The sequence below is a fragment of the Pseudorca crassidens genome, chromosome 2, assembly GCF_039906515.1.
Source record: "Pseudorca crassidens isolate mPseCra1 chromosome 2, mPseCra1.hap1, whole genome shotgun sequence".
Taxonomy (NCBI): domain Eukaryota; kingdom Metazoa; phylum Chordata; class Mammalia; order Artiodactyla; family Delphinidae; genus Pseudorca; species Pseudorca crassidens.
This window is the reverse complement of record NC_090297.1, coordinates 179,991,958-180,008,031: the sequence shown is the minus strand read 5'-3', so window position 1 is coordinate 180,008,031 and position 16,074 is coordinate 179,991,958. Positions and strand designations below refer to the sequence as shown.

The 16,074-nt window shown below is 34.7% G+C and overlaps 1 protein-coding gene across 25 annotated transcripts in view; it reads left to right on the top strand.

Annotated features, from left to right (window-relative positions):
• KCNT2 (potassium sodium-activated channel subfamily T member 2) overlaps positions 1-16,074 on the top strand; it is a 372,254-nt gene that overhangs the window by 234,757 nt on the left and 121,423 nt on the right. For 22 of the 25 annotated variants that reach the window (XR_010941497.1, XM_067729796.1, XM_067729784.1 and 19 more), the window contains one exon: positions 9,049-9,159. Coding sequence is in view for 24 of the 25 variants with exons in the window: in XM_067729796.1 (XP_067585897.1) it covers positions 9,049-9,159 (111 nt within the window). In the remaining variant the exon portion in view is untranslated. The remainder of the gene's footprint in view (positions 1-9,048; positions 9,160-16,074) is intronic. The other 3 variants (XM_067729787.1, XM_067729785.1, XM_067729790.1) reach the window with 1 other exon arrangement.

The following is a 16,074-nucleotide window of genomic DNA, read 5'->3' as shown; positions in this document are numbered from 1 at the left end:
TCCTGCTATTTTAAAAGTCGTAGCCCTTGAAAACTGTTTCCCATTCCTTAAGAGAGTTACTATTAACATTTTGATTCCCATTCTTACAATTTTTCATGCTTATTCAGACATACGTATGCACACATGAACATATATGCAGAAGTCAGCTTTTTTATCAATGGAGTTATATTGTATCGTTTTGCTACTTAAATTTTAAAACTGTATTATTGATGTTCTTTCAAGATGGTTTATTGAAATCTATCTTTTTATTTTTAATAATGTAGGATTGTGGTGATAAATAGTACCTGTTTAGAATTCTGATGAGCATTTTATATTCATTATCTACTTTTCTCCACAGAAAACCCTATGAGGTAAATATTATTATGATTTACAGTTTTAAAGATAAGGCAAGTTAGGCTCTGAGGGATCAGGACCTTGCCGGTGACCTGGCACACTTGGGGGCGACACCATTTGCTCTCGTGTGCTTATGCTCTGATGGCAAGCAACCCAAGAGAAAGAGCTGAGTCAAAACAGCAACTTTACAGGGACGAGAAGAAAATACAAGATTTCGAAAGAGGAAATGCTTTCTTCAACAAGGGAAGGAAATTAGAAAGAAAACATGGACAGATTTGATCATTGCTAAGGAGTCATCTCTGCATAATCAAAACTGGACTTTTGCCACTTATGTGGTCTCACCAGCAAAGAGGGACAGTGTGTAGGGGAAGTGGATGTGTCTACAAAATATTAATCCAGAAGTTTACAAAACCTAGTCTAGTAACCATATTTAACTAAAAGAGGAGTTGAGACATGTCATTTCTCCCTGGACAGGCACGCACCCAGCTAAACCTTGGGGATGGGTGAGGGAAAATGAAGCCTCTTACTAAAAGGAAGAAGGAGAGAATGAATATGGGGTGAGAGTAGTTTCAGCCACAGTTCAAATCTTTTTGTCCACCCAAGTATCCATGTACAGTGTTTTTCCCTTATACATTAAGATACTCATTCATTATTACGAAAAATACCCCAAAGTTGCCTCAATTGCTGAATCCAACTCAAAGTGCAGGATATCTCGATAATACAAAGTCATTGCTAGCTGTGGATCCTGATAGTCTGGCAATGAACACACCAATAAGTGAGTTAGTTACCTCTCCCCCACCCCATATGCATATATAATAGCAGAGCAAGATAGCTGTGATAAAATAGTGGGTTTTGGAAAAAGAAAGGGAGACACACAGCAGACATTGTTCCATAGGAATGGTGAAATCCTGTGGGACATGAATTGCAGAGACCTTGCAGTAATTTTTTTGATTAGACACCCATCCTGCTCTTAGAAAATAACTCCTTTGTCTATTCATAAGCATAGATCCTTGGTCACTATCTTCTGTGGCTACAGAGAACGTTGAAATTAGAACAGATTTCCTCCAGTCCTTTCTATGTGTCAATAATTGTGCTCAAAATTCTTTTCTAAGAACTTTCTTGCACTTGCCATATTTACTGGCTTTTGTTGCCGTGTCTGTATCACCCTCTTGGTTGTCATGGCAACTACCTCGGCACCATCTGAAACAATAGGTTTATTGGGTGGGAAGGCAGCACAGCACCTTTATCTGATCCCCACATTAGGTCCAGCTTTATTGATCTAGCTGAAAAGTCTTAAAAGGAGGTCACTGATAAAGATTCTGAAAGACAGTGTCATCTCCCATGATTTAGGGTACAGTTCACTGTTTTGGTTCTGCAACTGTCCGGATTCCTGGACTCCTAGGTTTCTGGCTTCAAGCAATTTTCCCTTTTCTCTCCGCTTGCAGAGTGATCGATTTTTGCCCCAGATCATCTGTCACCTTACTAAAATCAGCAAGGTGCTGTCACCCACGTTAGTATTCTTGCCCTTTCTGATACCTCTCCCATACGTGTCTCCATCGACAGGTAGTTTCTGCATTCAGAAGGGAAAATGGGTAATAGGGAAAGATAGCAATTTCTGTCACAGATATAATTCTACATTATGCATCTCTATAGTACTTAAATTTTATATAACTTAATCTTCTTTTTAAAAAAATTTTATTGGAGTGTAGTTGATTTACAGGGTTGTTAGTTTCAGGTGTACAGCAAAGTGAATCAGTTATACATATATCCACTCTTGTTTTTTTTTTTTTTTTTTAGATTCTTTTCCCATATAGGTCACTACAGAGTATTGAGTAGAGTTCCCTGTGCTATACAGCAGGTTCTTATTAGTTATCTATTTTATATATAGTAGTGTGTATATGTCAATCCCAATCTCCCAGTTTATCCCCCCCTCCTTATCCTGTGGTAACTATAAGTTTGTTTTCTGCATCTGTGCCTCTACTTCTGTTTTGTAAATAAGTTCACTTGTACCCTTTTTTTTTTAGATTCCACATACAAGTGATATATGATATTTGTCTTTCTGTGTCTGACTTACTTCACTCAGTATGACAGTCTCTAGGTCCATCCATGTCTCTACAAATGACCCATTTTTGTTCTTTTTTTATGGCTGAGTAATATTCCATTGTATATATGTGCCACATCTTCTTTATCCATTCCTCCATCAATGGACATTTAAGTTGCTTCCATGACCTGGCTATTGTAAATAGTGCTGCAATGAACATTGGGTTGCATGTATCTTTTTGAATTACGGTTTGCTCCGGATATATGCCCAGGAGTGGGTTTGCTGGATCAATCATATGGTAGCTCTATTTTTAGTTTTTTAAGGAATCTCCATACTATTCTTCACAGTGGCTGCACCAATTTAAATTCCCATCAGTAGTGTAGGAAGGTTCCCTTTTCTCCACACTCTCTCCAGCATTTATTGTTTGTAGATTTTTTGATGATGGCCAGTTTTTAATTAGAAAATCACTTGATAAAAATTGGCAGTTTGTGGCTTGAAATGTCCCCAAAAGGAAATGTAAGTAGCTGATGAAAAAAAATGAGCTGAAAAACTGCCCAATCTCCTAACTCACTGTCCCTCTTTTCCACACTGCTTGGTCATAATAGTTAATGGTATGGATAGCCAGGAAAATGCTTCTTTCAGTGCCCTAGGCTTGTGTTTCGGTGATTTCCCTTCTTTCAGTGTTTTTGCCCACGTCTTATCTCTGCACCCACTTCCAGAGACATATTCCCTAGATCATGTAAATGTGAGCCTTCTATCATGGCTATTCCTAGCCCCCTCCTCTGTGACCACCACCCCCTATCTTTCTAGTTCATGTCCTCTAATACAGAACTCCAACAATCTTTTGACTACACTGGGACTTGCAATTTGTTGATTCGACCAAGTTTTCACCTGTTGGTCCTGTCTTCCCTTCTTAACCTGTTTGTACCCCATAGCACACCTTTAGAACCCATAATTTCAATTCAGCCTAGTTCGTTGACCTTCCATTAGTTAGACTTGTTTGTCAGAAACCAACTCTAGTGAACAACTCTCTGTCTTCTAGGTGTTTACTTCCATGCATTTGACTGTGGCCAGAGGAAACCAAACAAAAGACGACCTGCAGGCTATTCCTCCATTAAATTCATGATCACTAATTTTTCTGGGTCTAGAAGCTGCCAAACGATCATTCTGTCCCTCAATTCTGTTTCTTCTCCCACGCTCTTAAACAGTGATACCATATTTTCTCTCTCACCTCCAACCTCTTCCCCAATCATCATTTCCACCTATTTTACTAAGAAAGTAGAACAATTGGAAGAAGAACAAAATTTTCGTAAACGTCTGTCTACACATCTACCCACCAACCTGAAGGTAGAACGCCCATATATTCTACCTTTTTTCCTGTTATTATAGATGAACAATTTTAGTAGCAATATGGCTGGGAAGAGGCATGAAAAGAGTGATATGTTAGTAAGATTACCCAAATTCTGACAATCTAGGAATGACATTTTAAGGAATTCGAAATATAGTCTATAAGCTTTAGGATTTATGAAAGGTCATTAATCCATTTGGCAGATCAAACAGCACTCTCTAGTTATTGTTGATAATGGAAATGTTCTGTATTTGCCTTGTCTAATACCTAGCCAGTAGTCACAAGTATTATTGAGAACTTAATTGTTATTGAACTTTTATTTCTGTTTAATTTTAGTTTATTTAAATGTAAATAGCCACATGTAGCAGAGGCAACTGTATTGGCCAGCACAGTTTCATTTTTATTTTATGTAATTAATTAGTTAATTAATTATTTTATCGAAGTATAGTTGATTTGCAATGTGTTCATTTCAGGTGTACAGCAAAGTGATTCAGTTATTCATACGTATATATCTATTTTTTCTCAGATTCTTTTCTCTTATAGGTTATTGGAAAATATTGAGTAGAGTTCCCTGTGCTATACAGTGGGTCCTTGTTGGTTATCTGTTTTATATATAGTAGTGTGTATAGGTTAATCCCTAAACTCCTAATTTATCCCTCCCCCTGCTTTCCCCTTTGATTATCATGTTTGTTTTTTATGTCTGTGGGTCTACTTCAGTTTTGTATGTAAGTTCATTTGTGTCATTCTTATTAGTACGGTAATCTCTGGGTCTATCCATGTTGCTGTAAATGGCATTATTTCATTCCTTTCTATGGCTGAGACAACTGTATTGGCCAACACAGTTTTAGAAGGGTGATAGGTGGGATGCTGAAGAATTGGAGAACAGGAAGAGCAATTCAGAAGCTGTTTTGTTACCCCCGGTGAGAGATTATCAGAGTTTGAATAAAGGTCCAGCATCCCTTAGCTGTAATCCCCAATCCAGAAAATTCTGAAAAAAGAAAACATTTTAGTATTTGTGTTGGTGTTAAAATCTGACCTGACCTGAATTATTTGGTAGCAATCCCCGCACTGAACTTAATTTTTTTTTAAATTTTTATTGGGGTATAGTTGCTTTACAATATTGTGTTAGTTTATACTGTACAGCAAAGTGAATCAGCTGTATGTATACATATATCCCCTCTTTTTTGGATTTCCTTCTCATTTAGGTCACCACAGAGAACTGAATAGAGTTCCTTGTGCTATACAGTAGGTTCTCATTAGTTATCTATTATATACATAGTATCAATAGTGTATATATGTCAATCCCAATCTCACAATTCATCCCACTCCCCCCTTTCCCCCTTGGTATCCATACATTTGTTCTCTACGTCTGTGTCTCTATGTCTGCTTTGTAAACAAGATTGTCTATACCAATTTTTTCAGATTCCACATATATGCATTAATATACGATATTCATTTTTCTGTTTCTGACTTACTTACCTCTGTATGACAGCCTCTGGGTCCAGCCATGTCTCTACAAATGACCCAGTTTTGTTCCTTTTTATGGATGAGTAATATTCCATTGTATATATGTACCACATTTTCTTTTTTTTTTAATTTTAATTATTTATTTTTTAACATCTTTATTGGAGTATAATTGCTTTACAATGGTGTGTTAGTTTCTGCTTTATAACAAAGTGAATCAGCTATACATATACATATATCCCCATATCTCCTTCCTCTTGCATCTCCCTCCCATTCTCCCTATCCCACCCCTCTAGGTGGTCGCAAAGCACTGAGCTGACCTCCCTGTGCTATGAGGCTGCTTTCCACTAGCTATCTATTTTACATTTGGTAGTGTATATATGTCCATGCCACTCTCTCACTTCATCCCAGCTTACCCTTCCCCCTCCTCATGTCCTCAAGTCCATTCTCTATGTCTGCGTCTTTATTCCTGTCCTGACCCTAGGTTCTGCAGAACCTTTTTTTTTTTTTTTTTAGATTCCATATATATGTGTTAGCCTACAGTATTTTTTTCTCTTTCTGACTTACTTCACTCTGTATGACAGACTCTAGGTCCATCCATCTCACTACAAGTAACTCAATTTCGTTTCTTTTTATGGCTGAGTAATATTCCATTGTATATATGTGCCACATCTTCTTTATCCATTCATCTGTTGATGGGCACTTAGGTTGCTTCCATGTCCTGCTTATTGTAAACAGTGCTGCAGTGAACATTGAGGTGCATGTGTCTTTTTGAATTATGGTTTTCTCTGGGTATATGCCCAGTAGTGGGATTGCTGGGTCATATGGTAGTTCTATTTTAAGTTTTTTAAGGAATCTCCATAGTGGCTGTATCAATTTACATTCCCACCAAAAATTCATGAGGGTTCCCTTTTCTCAACACCCTCTCCAGAAATTATTTTTTGTAGATTTTTTGATGATGGCAATTCTGACCGGTGTGAGGTGATACCTTATTGTAGTTTTGATTTGCATTTCTCTAATAATTAGTGATGTTGAACATCTTTTCATGTGTTTGCTGGCCATCTGTATGTCTTCTTTGGAGAAATGTCTATTTAGGTCTTCCACCCATTTTTTGATTGGGTTGTTTATTTTTTTGATATTGAGCTGCCTGAGCTGTTTGTATATTTTGGAGATTATACAATCATCCTTATTGATTACATAGATGTTTTCTTTATAAAAAGAGTACTGATTTTTCTTATTATCTAACAAGGAATCCCAACATTATATACAATTAACTCATTAATCTAAGACGATTGTTTTCAACGTATCTGATCCAATACCTCTTTTTTATGATAAATATTTTGTAACACTTCCTTTACTATCCTGGAGTGAAATTCAGAGTAAATGTAAACATCTATATGAATACATTTTAAATAGTTAATATAATGTCCTAATTGTAATTTGAAGGAGAAAGAGAGGGAAATAATAGTAAGGAAGTGTATATTTCAATATGTAAATGCCCAGGTATGAATAACCAAAGAGGGACAACGCAAGAGAGACAATTGCTTGCACCCATTAGTACGTGCCCACTACTGACACTGACAGTAGTGGGCACGTACTTATTATTAATGATCATATCTTAAATTTGTATTAATGACTCACATACAATACTAAACAAAATAAACTTTCTCTTAATTCATACAGTGGTTGTCTTTCTAAATAATTCAGTATTTACTAAAATAGTGCAGAAACTACTTTGTATTTATGTGTAAAATAGCCTCCAGTAATATGTACAGTGCTGGATAGGCTAATAGACACTGTAAAAACTTTACTTACTTGTAGAAAAAAGCATATACAGAAATAAAAATTAGTACCTAAAACTTACCAATCTTTCCCTTCTTTCCACTTCCCACAGATTAGTATAGTTTTTGAAAAATTAGCGAGTGCAACATGATCTTCCATCAACCATTCCCAACCAAACACAGATGAACACATTAAGTGAGGAAAAGGAAAGGAAGGGGACCCAATTTTTTACTTTTTAACCACTGAAGGGAAATAAGATGGAATATTTTTCAGCTATCACAGAGCTATCACATTTTCTCATGGTCCCCTACTAGAAGAAATACGGTTTGTACATTAAACCAAGGGAAAGTTAATCATTGCATGTGGTTTTGCATATATGGTAAACTTACCTTCTAAATTTTCTGGTAGTCTATCTCATGTCATAATACGTGTAAACATTTTTCTTAAATCATATGTTCAATTTTTGGTTTAAGATTTATGGACCCCATATGTATGGCTATCATATGATTCTAAAGTAATAACACTCTTCATTTAGCAGTTTTGTTACTTTATTTTCATAGATAGGTCATACACACTCAAAAATTATTTTGAGAAATATCGAAATAGTGGTTTAAGTCACTGTTATTTTGCAAATATTTTTGTATACTTTTCCACATTCAAAATTGGATTTTGAATCTACCTGCCTTCCTGCAATATATTAAGTATCATGGTTATGTATTTTTGAGATTTTCCTTAAAAATTATCATTATAATATATTTGACAAGCAAAAAAAGAGGAAAGAGAAACAAAGAAAGAGACATTGTTAGCAGATTCTTGATTTTTTTAAGAGTAAATCCTGATATGTAACCATAGCATAGAATTTCTTCCATAAAAGGTGAAAGAAAAAAAATGAATAAAGAAATGAAGGAAAAAGAAAAAAATAATGGGCTCTTTCATATGCTAACTCATGTTATACAAATTGGAGTAATGTTATTATTTATCTGTCTGGAGCATTTGATGAACAATTTCCCAAGTAATCTTGTTTCTTCATAAATTGTATGGTATATGTATTCATTTTATAGATCCGACTCACCTATTCAACCTTCTATTTCTTAATTTAGCTAAAACTGCTATTTTCTGCCTAAGAATATTTATTTAATTAGAACTTTAAACCGTCTTTATTTCCAATACCAGCTATAATAGTTTACTTGTAAGGGAAGTTTTTTTCCCCAAAACAAACAGCTTTTTTCCCAAACAAACTTTAATTGCTTCTCTAAAATATGATTTCTGTGGAAAATTAAGTGTATGGCATCCGGGCCCTCATTCTTGCATGAAAATAATATACTTGGGCTGAGTAGCATCACCCCCCTTTAATATGACTGCGCCCCCTTACGTGCCATCTTTTGTAACACTCTTTATTGTTTTTATGTCATTGGATTTCTTTTTATGCCATTTATTATCTTTTCTGACTGGACTCTATCATCTTTTGAATTTTTGACCTAGGTCCTGAGGTTAAAGTATAATTTAAATTTATATTTATTTCAGGATTAATTTTTATTGATTGGCAATTATGGTTGTTTTGATTATAAAAATCTATTACTTGTATGTTGTGCAAATATTATCTGCCACATTTTTTAATAATCACTTTCTGAGTCTTTATGTTGACTATGAAGTTGATAAATCAATTATGCTATAAATCAGTACTATTGTATTTCATACCATAGAATTATCAGAAGTAAAGGAGACTTTATATAGTCTTTGGTTTATTTTCCAGACTGTACCTCTAACCTACCTACATGTTACCTCCTTGTACAGATGAGGCACAGGAAAAATAAGCATTTTGCCAAAGGCTGTCAATTTTAGTAAAGACAGGTCTGGGGCCAGATCCTCCATACCTCAATAACTTACCTCATAGTCTAGTACTCTCTCTTATGAATCATTTCTCCTGGGGATAAATTTGCACATGTAAAAACCTCTCTAAAACAAGTGTGTTTATATGGAAAGTTTTGTAATTTTATTCATTGTTTTATTTTTCATATTATTTTAAAATACTACTATCCCAAGGTAAATTATTCTAATTTACCTATTTTATTTCAAACAGATCATGTTGTTTGTGAAGAAGAGTTTAAATACGCCATGTTAGCTTTAAACTGTATATGCCCAGCAACATCTACACTTATTACACTACTGGTTCATACCTCTAGAGGGCAGTAAGTATATTTTTTCTTTAAGATAATGCATTTTAAATTATAAAACATATAAGTGCAGTTATGTGATTTAGAAATACAGTAGTAAGCCTAGGTATACAGCTAGATATGTACCTATACTTGTATTTGTGTGAGTTATCATCATCTGACAGATAGATAGGTAGAGAGACAGACAGACAGATACAAAACTGTTATAGGGTCCAAGCCATATAGGAAATTGACAGTGATTTGCTGTCTTTTCTAACTAATCTTGATATAGTTTGTTTCATCCTAAATTTTATGTCTTCATCACTTGTCAGGCCTAGCATTAGGGCATTGTTTCTATTTTCAAGATTAGTAATTCTCAAATAAAACTTGTAAAAACAGGATGACAGCAGTCATTACTGTATGGCCTTAAAGCTGGTTTTTTTCTGTTTCTGAGGTAAGTTTTTATCTGAAAGCTACATGTGCACAAATGAGCTCAAAATTAAAATTTTATAATTATTATGGAATGATAACAAAGTAGTTGATAAAATCAGCTAATGTAGTATAAAAGAAATAATGTTTAATATGAATTTCAGGGTATTGAGGGAAATTATATCATCAAAACATTTTTTCCTATTTGTTTATTTTGATAGAGTTTCATAAAATATAGAGGTTGTTTTTGACTTGCATAATCGAGTAAAATACAATCAGCGAACATAGTCACTGCCCTTATTTAAAGACAAATGTTGCACTGAATTTCGTACTTTTCATATTCCTTACTTGATATTTTAGACAAAATGTTGATTTTCTAAGTAAATTCCACCATGGTGCTTGTAGTTATGAAAATTTAAATTTAGTGAGTTAATTAATAGTTATTTAAGTGAAGTGCCAAATCAGATAAGTCAAGGAAAAGGAAAATTCTTTCCTGGGATTTAGTACTGGACGGAGGAAAGTGCTAATTGAAAAATAGTAAATGCCCTCTGGTATTTTAAGTGGATTTTACTCTCTTACCTCTAGTTATGTCTCTGTTCTATTGAGACAGAAAGATTTTCCCAGGAGCAATTTTCTCAAAGTTCTGAATATAAATGTTTCTATTCTATAAATTTATAAGCCTTTAAGATTTACAGTGGAAAGGATGTAACAGGATCATGGATGAAATTGATTTTCTTTGATGGACATACTTAGCATTTTGATGGAATTAAATAAAATACTGAAAGCTGTTTTGTCACCAACTAATTGAATGTTCATAGAACTTATCATATGGCTTCATTATTTTGTCATCCATCTTTGTCATAGAATCATACAGCTTTAGAGCTGAATATCTAGCCCAGTGTCTCTCTTGCACAAATGATAAAATGAGGCCCATCACCACTAACACACATTAGTATTTATAGATCGGTTAAATTACATTTTCCAACTCCTAGTAAATATTATTTATTGGCACAAAATATTGCCTGGTGAACAAATTGCACTTAACATAAATTTAAAAAGAATTTCAGCGACACTTAAAATAGGACTTTTCCTGATATACTCTAATGAATTTTGTCATATTAAAAATGAAAGTGATGTTGTTGAATACATTGTTACCACATAATTAAGGATTTCCCGTAAGTAAGATTGACCTGCAAAATTATTTTCCAGTTAAGTGATACAATAAATGCCTTAGTCTACCAAAATAACCCTCTTTATAGCAGCTTTATTGAGATATAGTTCACATACCATATAATTAACACATTAAAGTATACAATGTAATATTTTTAGTATATTCATAGAACTGTGCAACTATCGCTGCTAACTCCTAATATTTTCATCATCCCATAAAGAAATTCTTTACCTTTTTGCAACCGCCCACACTGTATCCAAACTCTTTCAACCATAGGCTAATCTTACCCTGTCTCTATAGATTTTCCTATTCTGGACAATGCATATTGCATATAAATGGAATCATACAATATGTGCTTTTTTGTTTTTTGGACTGGCTTCTTTCACTTGGCATAATGTTTTTAAAGTTCATCCATATTGTAATATGCATCACTACTTCATTCCTTTTTATAACTGAATAATTTTCCATTGTATGGGTGTATTTCATTTTACTTTCCTATTCATCAGCAGATGGATATTTGGGCTGTTTACGACATTGTGAATAAGGCAGGTCTTAATATTAATGTAAAGATTCTTGTGTGGACATGTGCTTTAATTTCTTTGGGTCTATATCTAGGAGTGGAATTGCCAGGTCATCGGGTAACTCGATTTAGCCTTTTTTAGGAACTGCCAGAATGTTTTCTGAAGGGATTATAGCATCTTACATTGACACCAGCAGTGTATCATGGTTCCAATTTCTTCATGTCCTCATCAATGCTTGTTATCATCTGCCTTTTGCATCATAACTGTCCTAGTGGATGTAAAGTGCTGTCTCGTGGTTTTGATTTGCATTTTGCTGATTACTAATAATGTTGAGCATTAGTTCATGTGTTTATTGACCACTTTCATATCACCTTTGAAGAAAAACCTATTCAGGTCTTTAAACAGATAAATACCATCACTTGAATATAAATAGTCATCCAAACAGATCACTTAATTTAAAATACCTATTATATTTTATTAAGAATATTGTATGACTAAAGTAATTTGTATTGTCTTCTGTATTATGAGTTAAATGAAGGTGTAGTGAAGATTCAGTTATTAACAGAATATGTTTGAAATTTTGCCTTTGAGCATCAGCAGAAATCAGAGAGCTCAAACATATTGATTTAATAATAAGAGAACAAACTCGGGAGCTGAATTAAGTAGTATAATGGGGAAAATGTTGAATAGTCTAGGAAATGCTTTATGCAAAGATTATCAAACCACTAGTTGAAAAAAAAGCTTACGATAATACTCAAATTTCCCCATTAAAAAAGGAGAGAGAATAATATTATTAGAAGTTCATCATATCATAAATGAACTTTTAATGGTGATTTTTGACTAAAAATAGTTGATATTGACAAGCTAAACACATTAAGACCCAACAAACACAGACATAAATATAATACAAAACCTAAAATAGTCTAACTTAAAAATATATTTTAAAATTAAGTGCTCTGTAGATTATGGGTATTTAAGGAAAATAATAAATATGAGTTCTGGAACAAATAAAATAGACAAAGGAAACAGGAGTTAGAGATAGAAAGGTCAGCTCTTTTAGTGACAGACCTGCCTTAGGTCTGAGAATGGAGTTCCTAATTCAGCCTTAGAATTAGATTTGCTCACTTAAAAAACACCTTCGTCCTTTTCTTAGTTCTCTTCCTCTAGCCCGTGATAATGGGGAGAAAGATGGAAATCATATATTAAGTACGAATTGCCTACCTCTGTACTTTTCTATGGGGAATATTAATTTTAAAAATATTTTGGAGTCTCTGGAGCAACTTAGCTGGGACCCTGAACAATATCTCCCGAGGCTCATTAATGCTGTCATGATCTTACATTTTCTTTTCCTAGATGTTAGTGGACTCATCTTGTTCTATTTGATCTGTGAGTCAACTAGATGATGCTAACTTTAGGTGACTTTGAATAACTGTGCTCCTTTTGTTCATTCAAGTTTACTCTGTATTTTAACCCTTCATAGTTTTCCCCTCTCACTCACTTCATTTACATTTGAGGACTCAGTGCTCTTGGCAGAGGTATTTCTTATTGTCAATTAAATTAACATTTTGAATTATTTGGCAAACGCATTAGAAAGAGGAACAGAAGTTTATTCTTTGGATCGATATCACTGTAGGCTGTCAAACAGGTGATGATTTTAGCAAGGAGATGCCAAATTATCAGAACAGTTAGTAGACCTTCAATTGGCCCATCTTGATGACATTTTGTCTCTATCAAAATTTAATTTTTTCTTTTCCTTTCCATTTACTTCCATGAAAATATTTATTTATTTCATTAATCCCATCCAAGAGGTAATATTTTTGCTCTTAGTGATCCTCAATGGGAAGGAAAGAGAGAATTGATAAGAAAAATATTGCAAAGTTAGAATTTACACAACTTGGCCACTGATGAGTTATGGATGTAGAAAAGAGAAAAAAATCCCTTTACACACTGAGGTTTGACAGTAGAGAACTATAAAATGTGTGGTTTGTGCAGGAGAAAGGAGTTTGGTATTGGATCTATTTGCTTTCTGATGCGGGTATCATTGCTCGTGGAAATTACTGCTACTCTTGGTTCCGGAGGAGAGATCAGGGTTATTCAGGGCCACAGAGGTGAAAGCAGAAATGGTGGGGATTTGGGGAAAATGACCACTTAAGGCTTTTCCTTAGGAAACAGATGGAAGAAAAGGACAGCAACTATAGTATAGCCTAACAGAACAAAAAGGAGCAAGGATTTCTAGAAAGAACTGGATGGTTGACAATACAGACAGATGGAGAAGACAAACAGAATTAGTAGGTCACTGGTCTCTGGGAAGTTCTGAGAAAACAATTTTGGACGATGGAGACTTTCTCATTTTGAGATAGTGTGAACAAATAAGGAGATGATAAGAAAGTGAAGCCTGGTCGAAGGCCGCCACTTCATTAAGTTTGTCCAGGAAGATAAGAAAGAAAAATAATGAAAGCTCTATTGCACAGCAGATAGTTCTGCTGGTTCCACAGAAAGCTGCTTCTTTGATCATGGCAATTAAGAAAGATTGTCTGTATATCCCTGGTGGTCCTGTCTCCATTTCTCCCATCACACACACACACACACACACACACACACACGCACACACGCACACACACACACACTTCAAGACTGGAGGTCTGAATGGGGTAATTGCAAGAAAGGGAAACGATATACCTCTGAAGGTTACTCATTTTTCTTTTATATACACTAACATGGACTGAAAATCTCCACAGAACTACATTTTATTAGGTGTATCCAAAATCTGTTTGATTACCCGAGAAATGTTTTTCCTAATCACGCCTATTAAAAGATTAACTAGAGGGCTTCCCTGGTGGCACAGTGGTTGAGAGTCCGCCTGCCGATGCAGGGGACACGGGTTCGTGCCCCGGTCTGGGAAGATCCCACATGCTGCGGAGCGGCTGGGCCCATGAGCCATGGCTGCTGAGCCTGCACATCCAGAGCCTGTGCTCCGCAACTGGAGAGGCCACAACGGTGAGAGGCCCGCGTACCGCAAAAAAAAAAAAAAAAAAAAAAGATTAACTAGAACATTATTCTATTAAACGTATCTTGAGAAATACAGGTCCTGCTCAGTCTGACAGTCCTCTGCTTGGAAAGGCTTTAATAGCTCATCTTTCATTATCAAATTAGATTTAAGTATATCCATTTTATTTATTTAAAGCCCTGTATGCTCTAGTACTAATTTATTTTTATATCCTTATTTCTCATGATACTCATATGTATCGTGTTCTCCAAATAACATGATCCTAAATATACTTTGCGGTTTCCGCCTTCTACATCTTTTTTTAACGTTGTTCCCTCTGCCTTGAATTTTTTCTGCCTTCCTAGAGGGTTTTGCTAGAATTCGAAAATTCTATCTCCTCAAGAATATTTTTAAACTCCCCAATTTAATGTGATCTTTCCCTTCTACAAACTCACATAGAATTTTATGACGTTCTGCAGAGCATGTGTTATGGTCCTTTTATTTTTTCCTACATAATAGGGTATAATTTCATTTAAGGTGGAGAACATGTCTTACTCATTCTTATACCTTCTATAGTGTTTCACAGCATGAATGCTCAAAAAACACTAGTTAAGTAAATGAAGTAAAGGATATACTAAAGATGATTCATTGAGGCCCCTGGTTCAAAGTAGTTTATGATCCACTGTCTTCATCTGCTCTTCCTCATCTGCTCCATTGAAATGATACCAAATAAATAAAAGTCATAAGCTTTTATCAGTGAAAAAGAAGAGATTTCAGTGAATTTCTAGAAGATGGAAAGTGGGTAAATAAACTTGATGAAACCTCCATCCCAGCATATGTTTAGAAGGTGATACAGCAGGACAAAATCCCAGCCCCCAGTGAGGCTCTGGGGTGCAAGATACCTAGAAAGAAGAGGACACATTTTGATTGAATTTCTGTATACAGAACAAGTTACCCCTGTTTCATCCACCACAGTACCATTTCTCTATAATTAAGTTTAGTCAGACATTTACCACTGGGAAAAATCAGATTTTTCCTGAATGAATTAGTCTGAGTTATAAGCCAGCATATAGTTTGGGGTTGGGGTTCAACCCTCTTAATCTGGCATTTAGAGACCCCAGACTAGATAGTTTGAGCCCTTCTTGCTTAATATAAGATGTAACCTGTGTAACATGAATTAACAAATCATATTCACAGACAAGGGAATCTATTTAATATCCCTATATATTATACTCAGAACTTTGAAATATGGCTCCTGTCATTTGCTGACAGCCAGCATGCAGGTTGAAATGAAGGGAACAAATCCAGCTAGAAGAGAACAATATCTGTATTCACACTGGAATTGTTTTGGTGTAATAGGGATGTTGGGTCTTCTACTCACTAGGAAACAATTTTTTCTAAGGTCAAAAAACTATAACATTTGAAAGGAGAGTCAAATGTTTGGAAGCAAGGAGAGTCACAGTAAATGAGAACAAAAATACATTAAAAAGAAATTCAAATGTATTTTTGAACAGTAGAGAAGTATAAATAATAGTTCACAAGAATACTGAAGGATTATGAAAGGGTGATAATGATTGTTCAAAGGAATAAAATGCTGAGGAATTTCTTTATTTGTAGAGTTTAAAATTTTCAGAATATTTAACTTAAATTTGTTGATTATGATTCTGGAGTATATGATTTTCTCTTCAATAATAATGGGAAAAGCCATAATACATAAATACACAAATCCAGAATAGCTAAAAATAATTGTAATTATTACTCCCAGGAAGATACGAAAAGGAGTTATAGTAGAGAAATAGAAAGTAAAGACCTTTTGAAATTAACAGAGTGATTATAAAAACCTTGA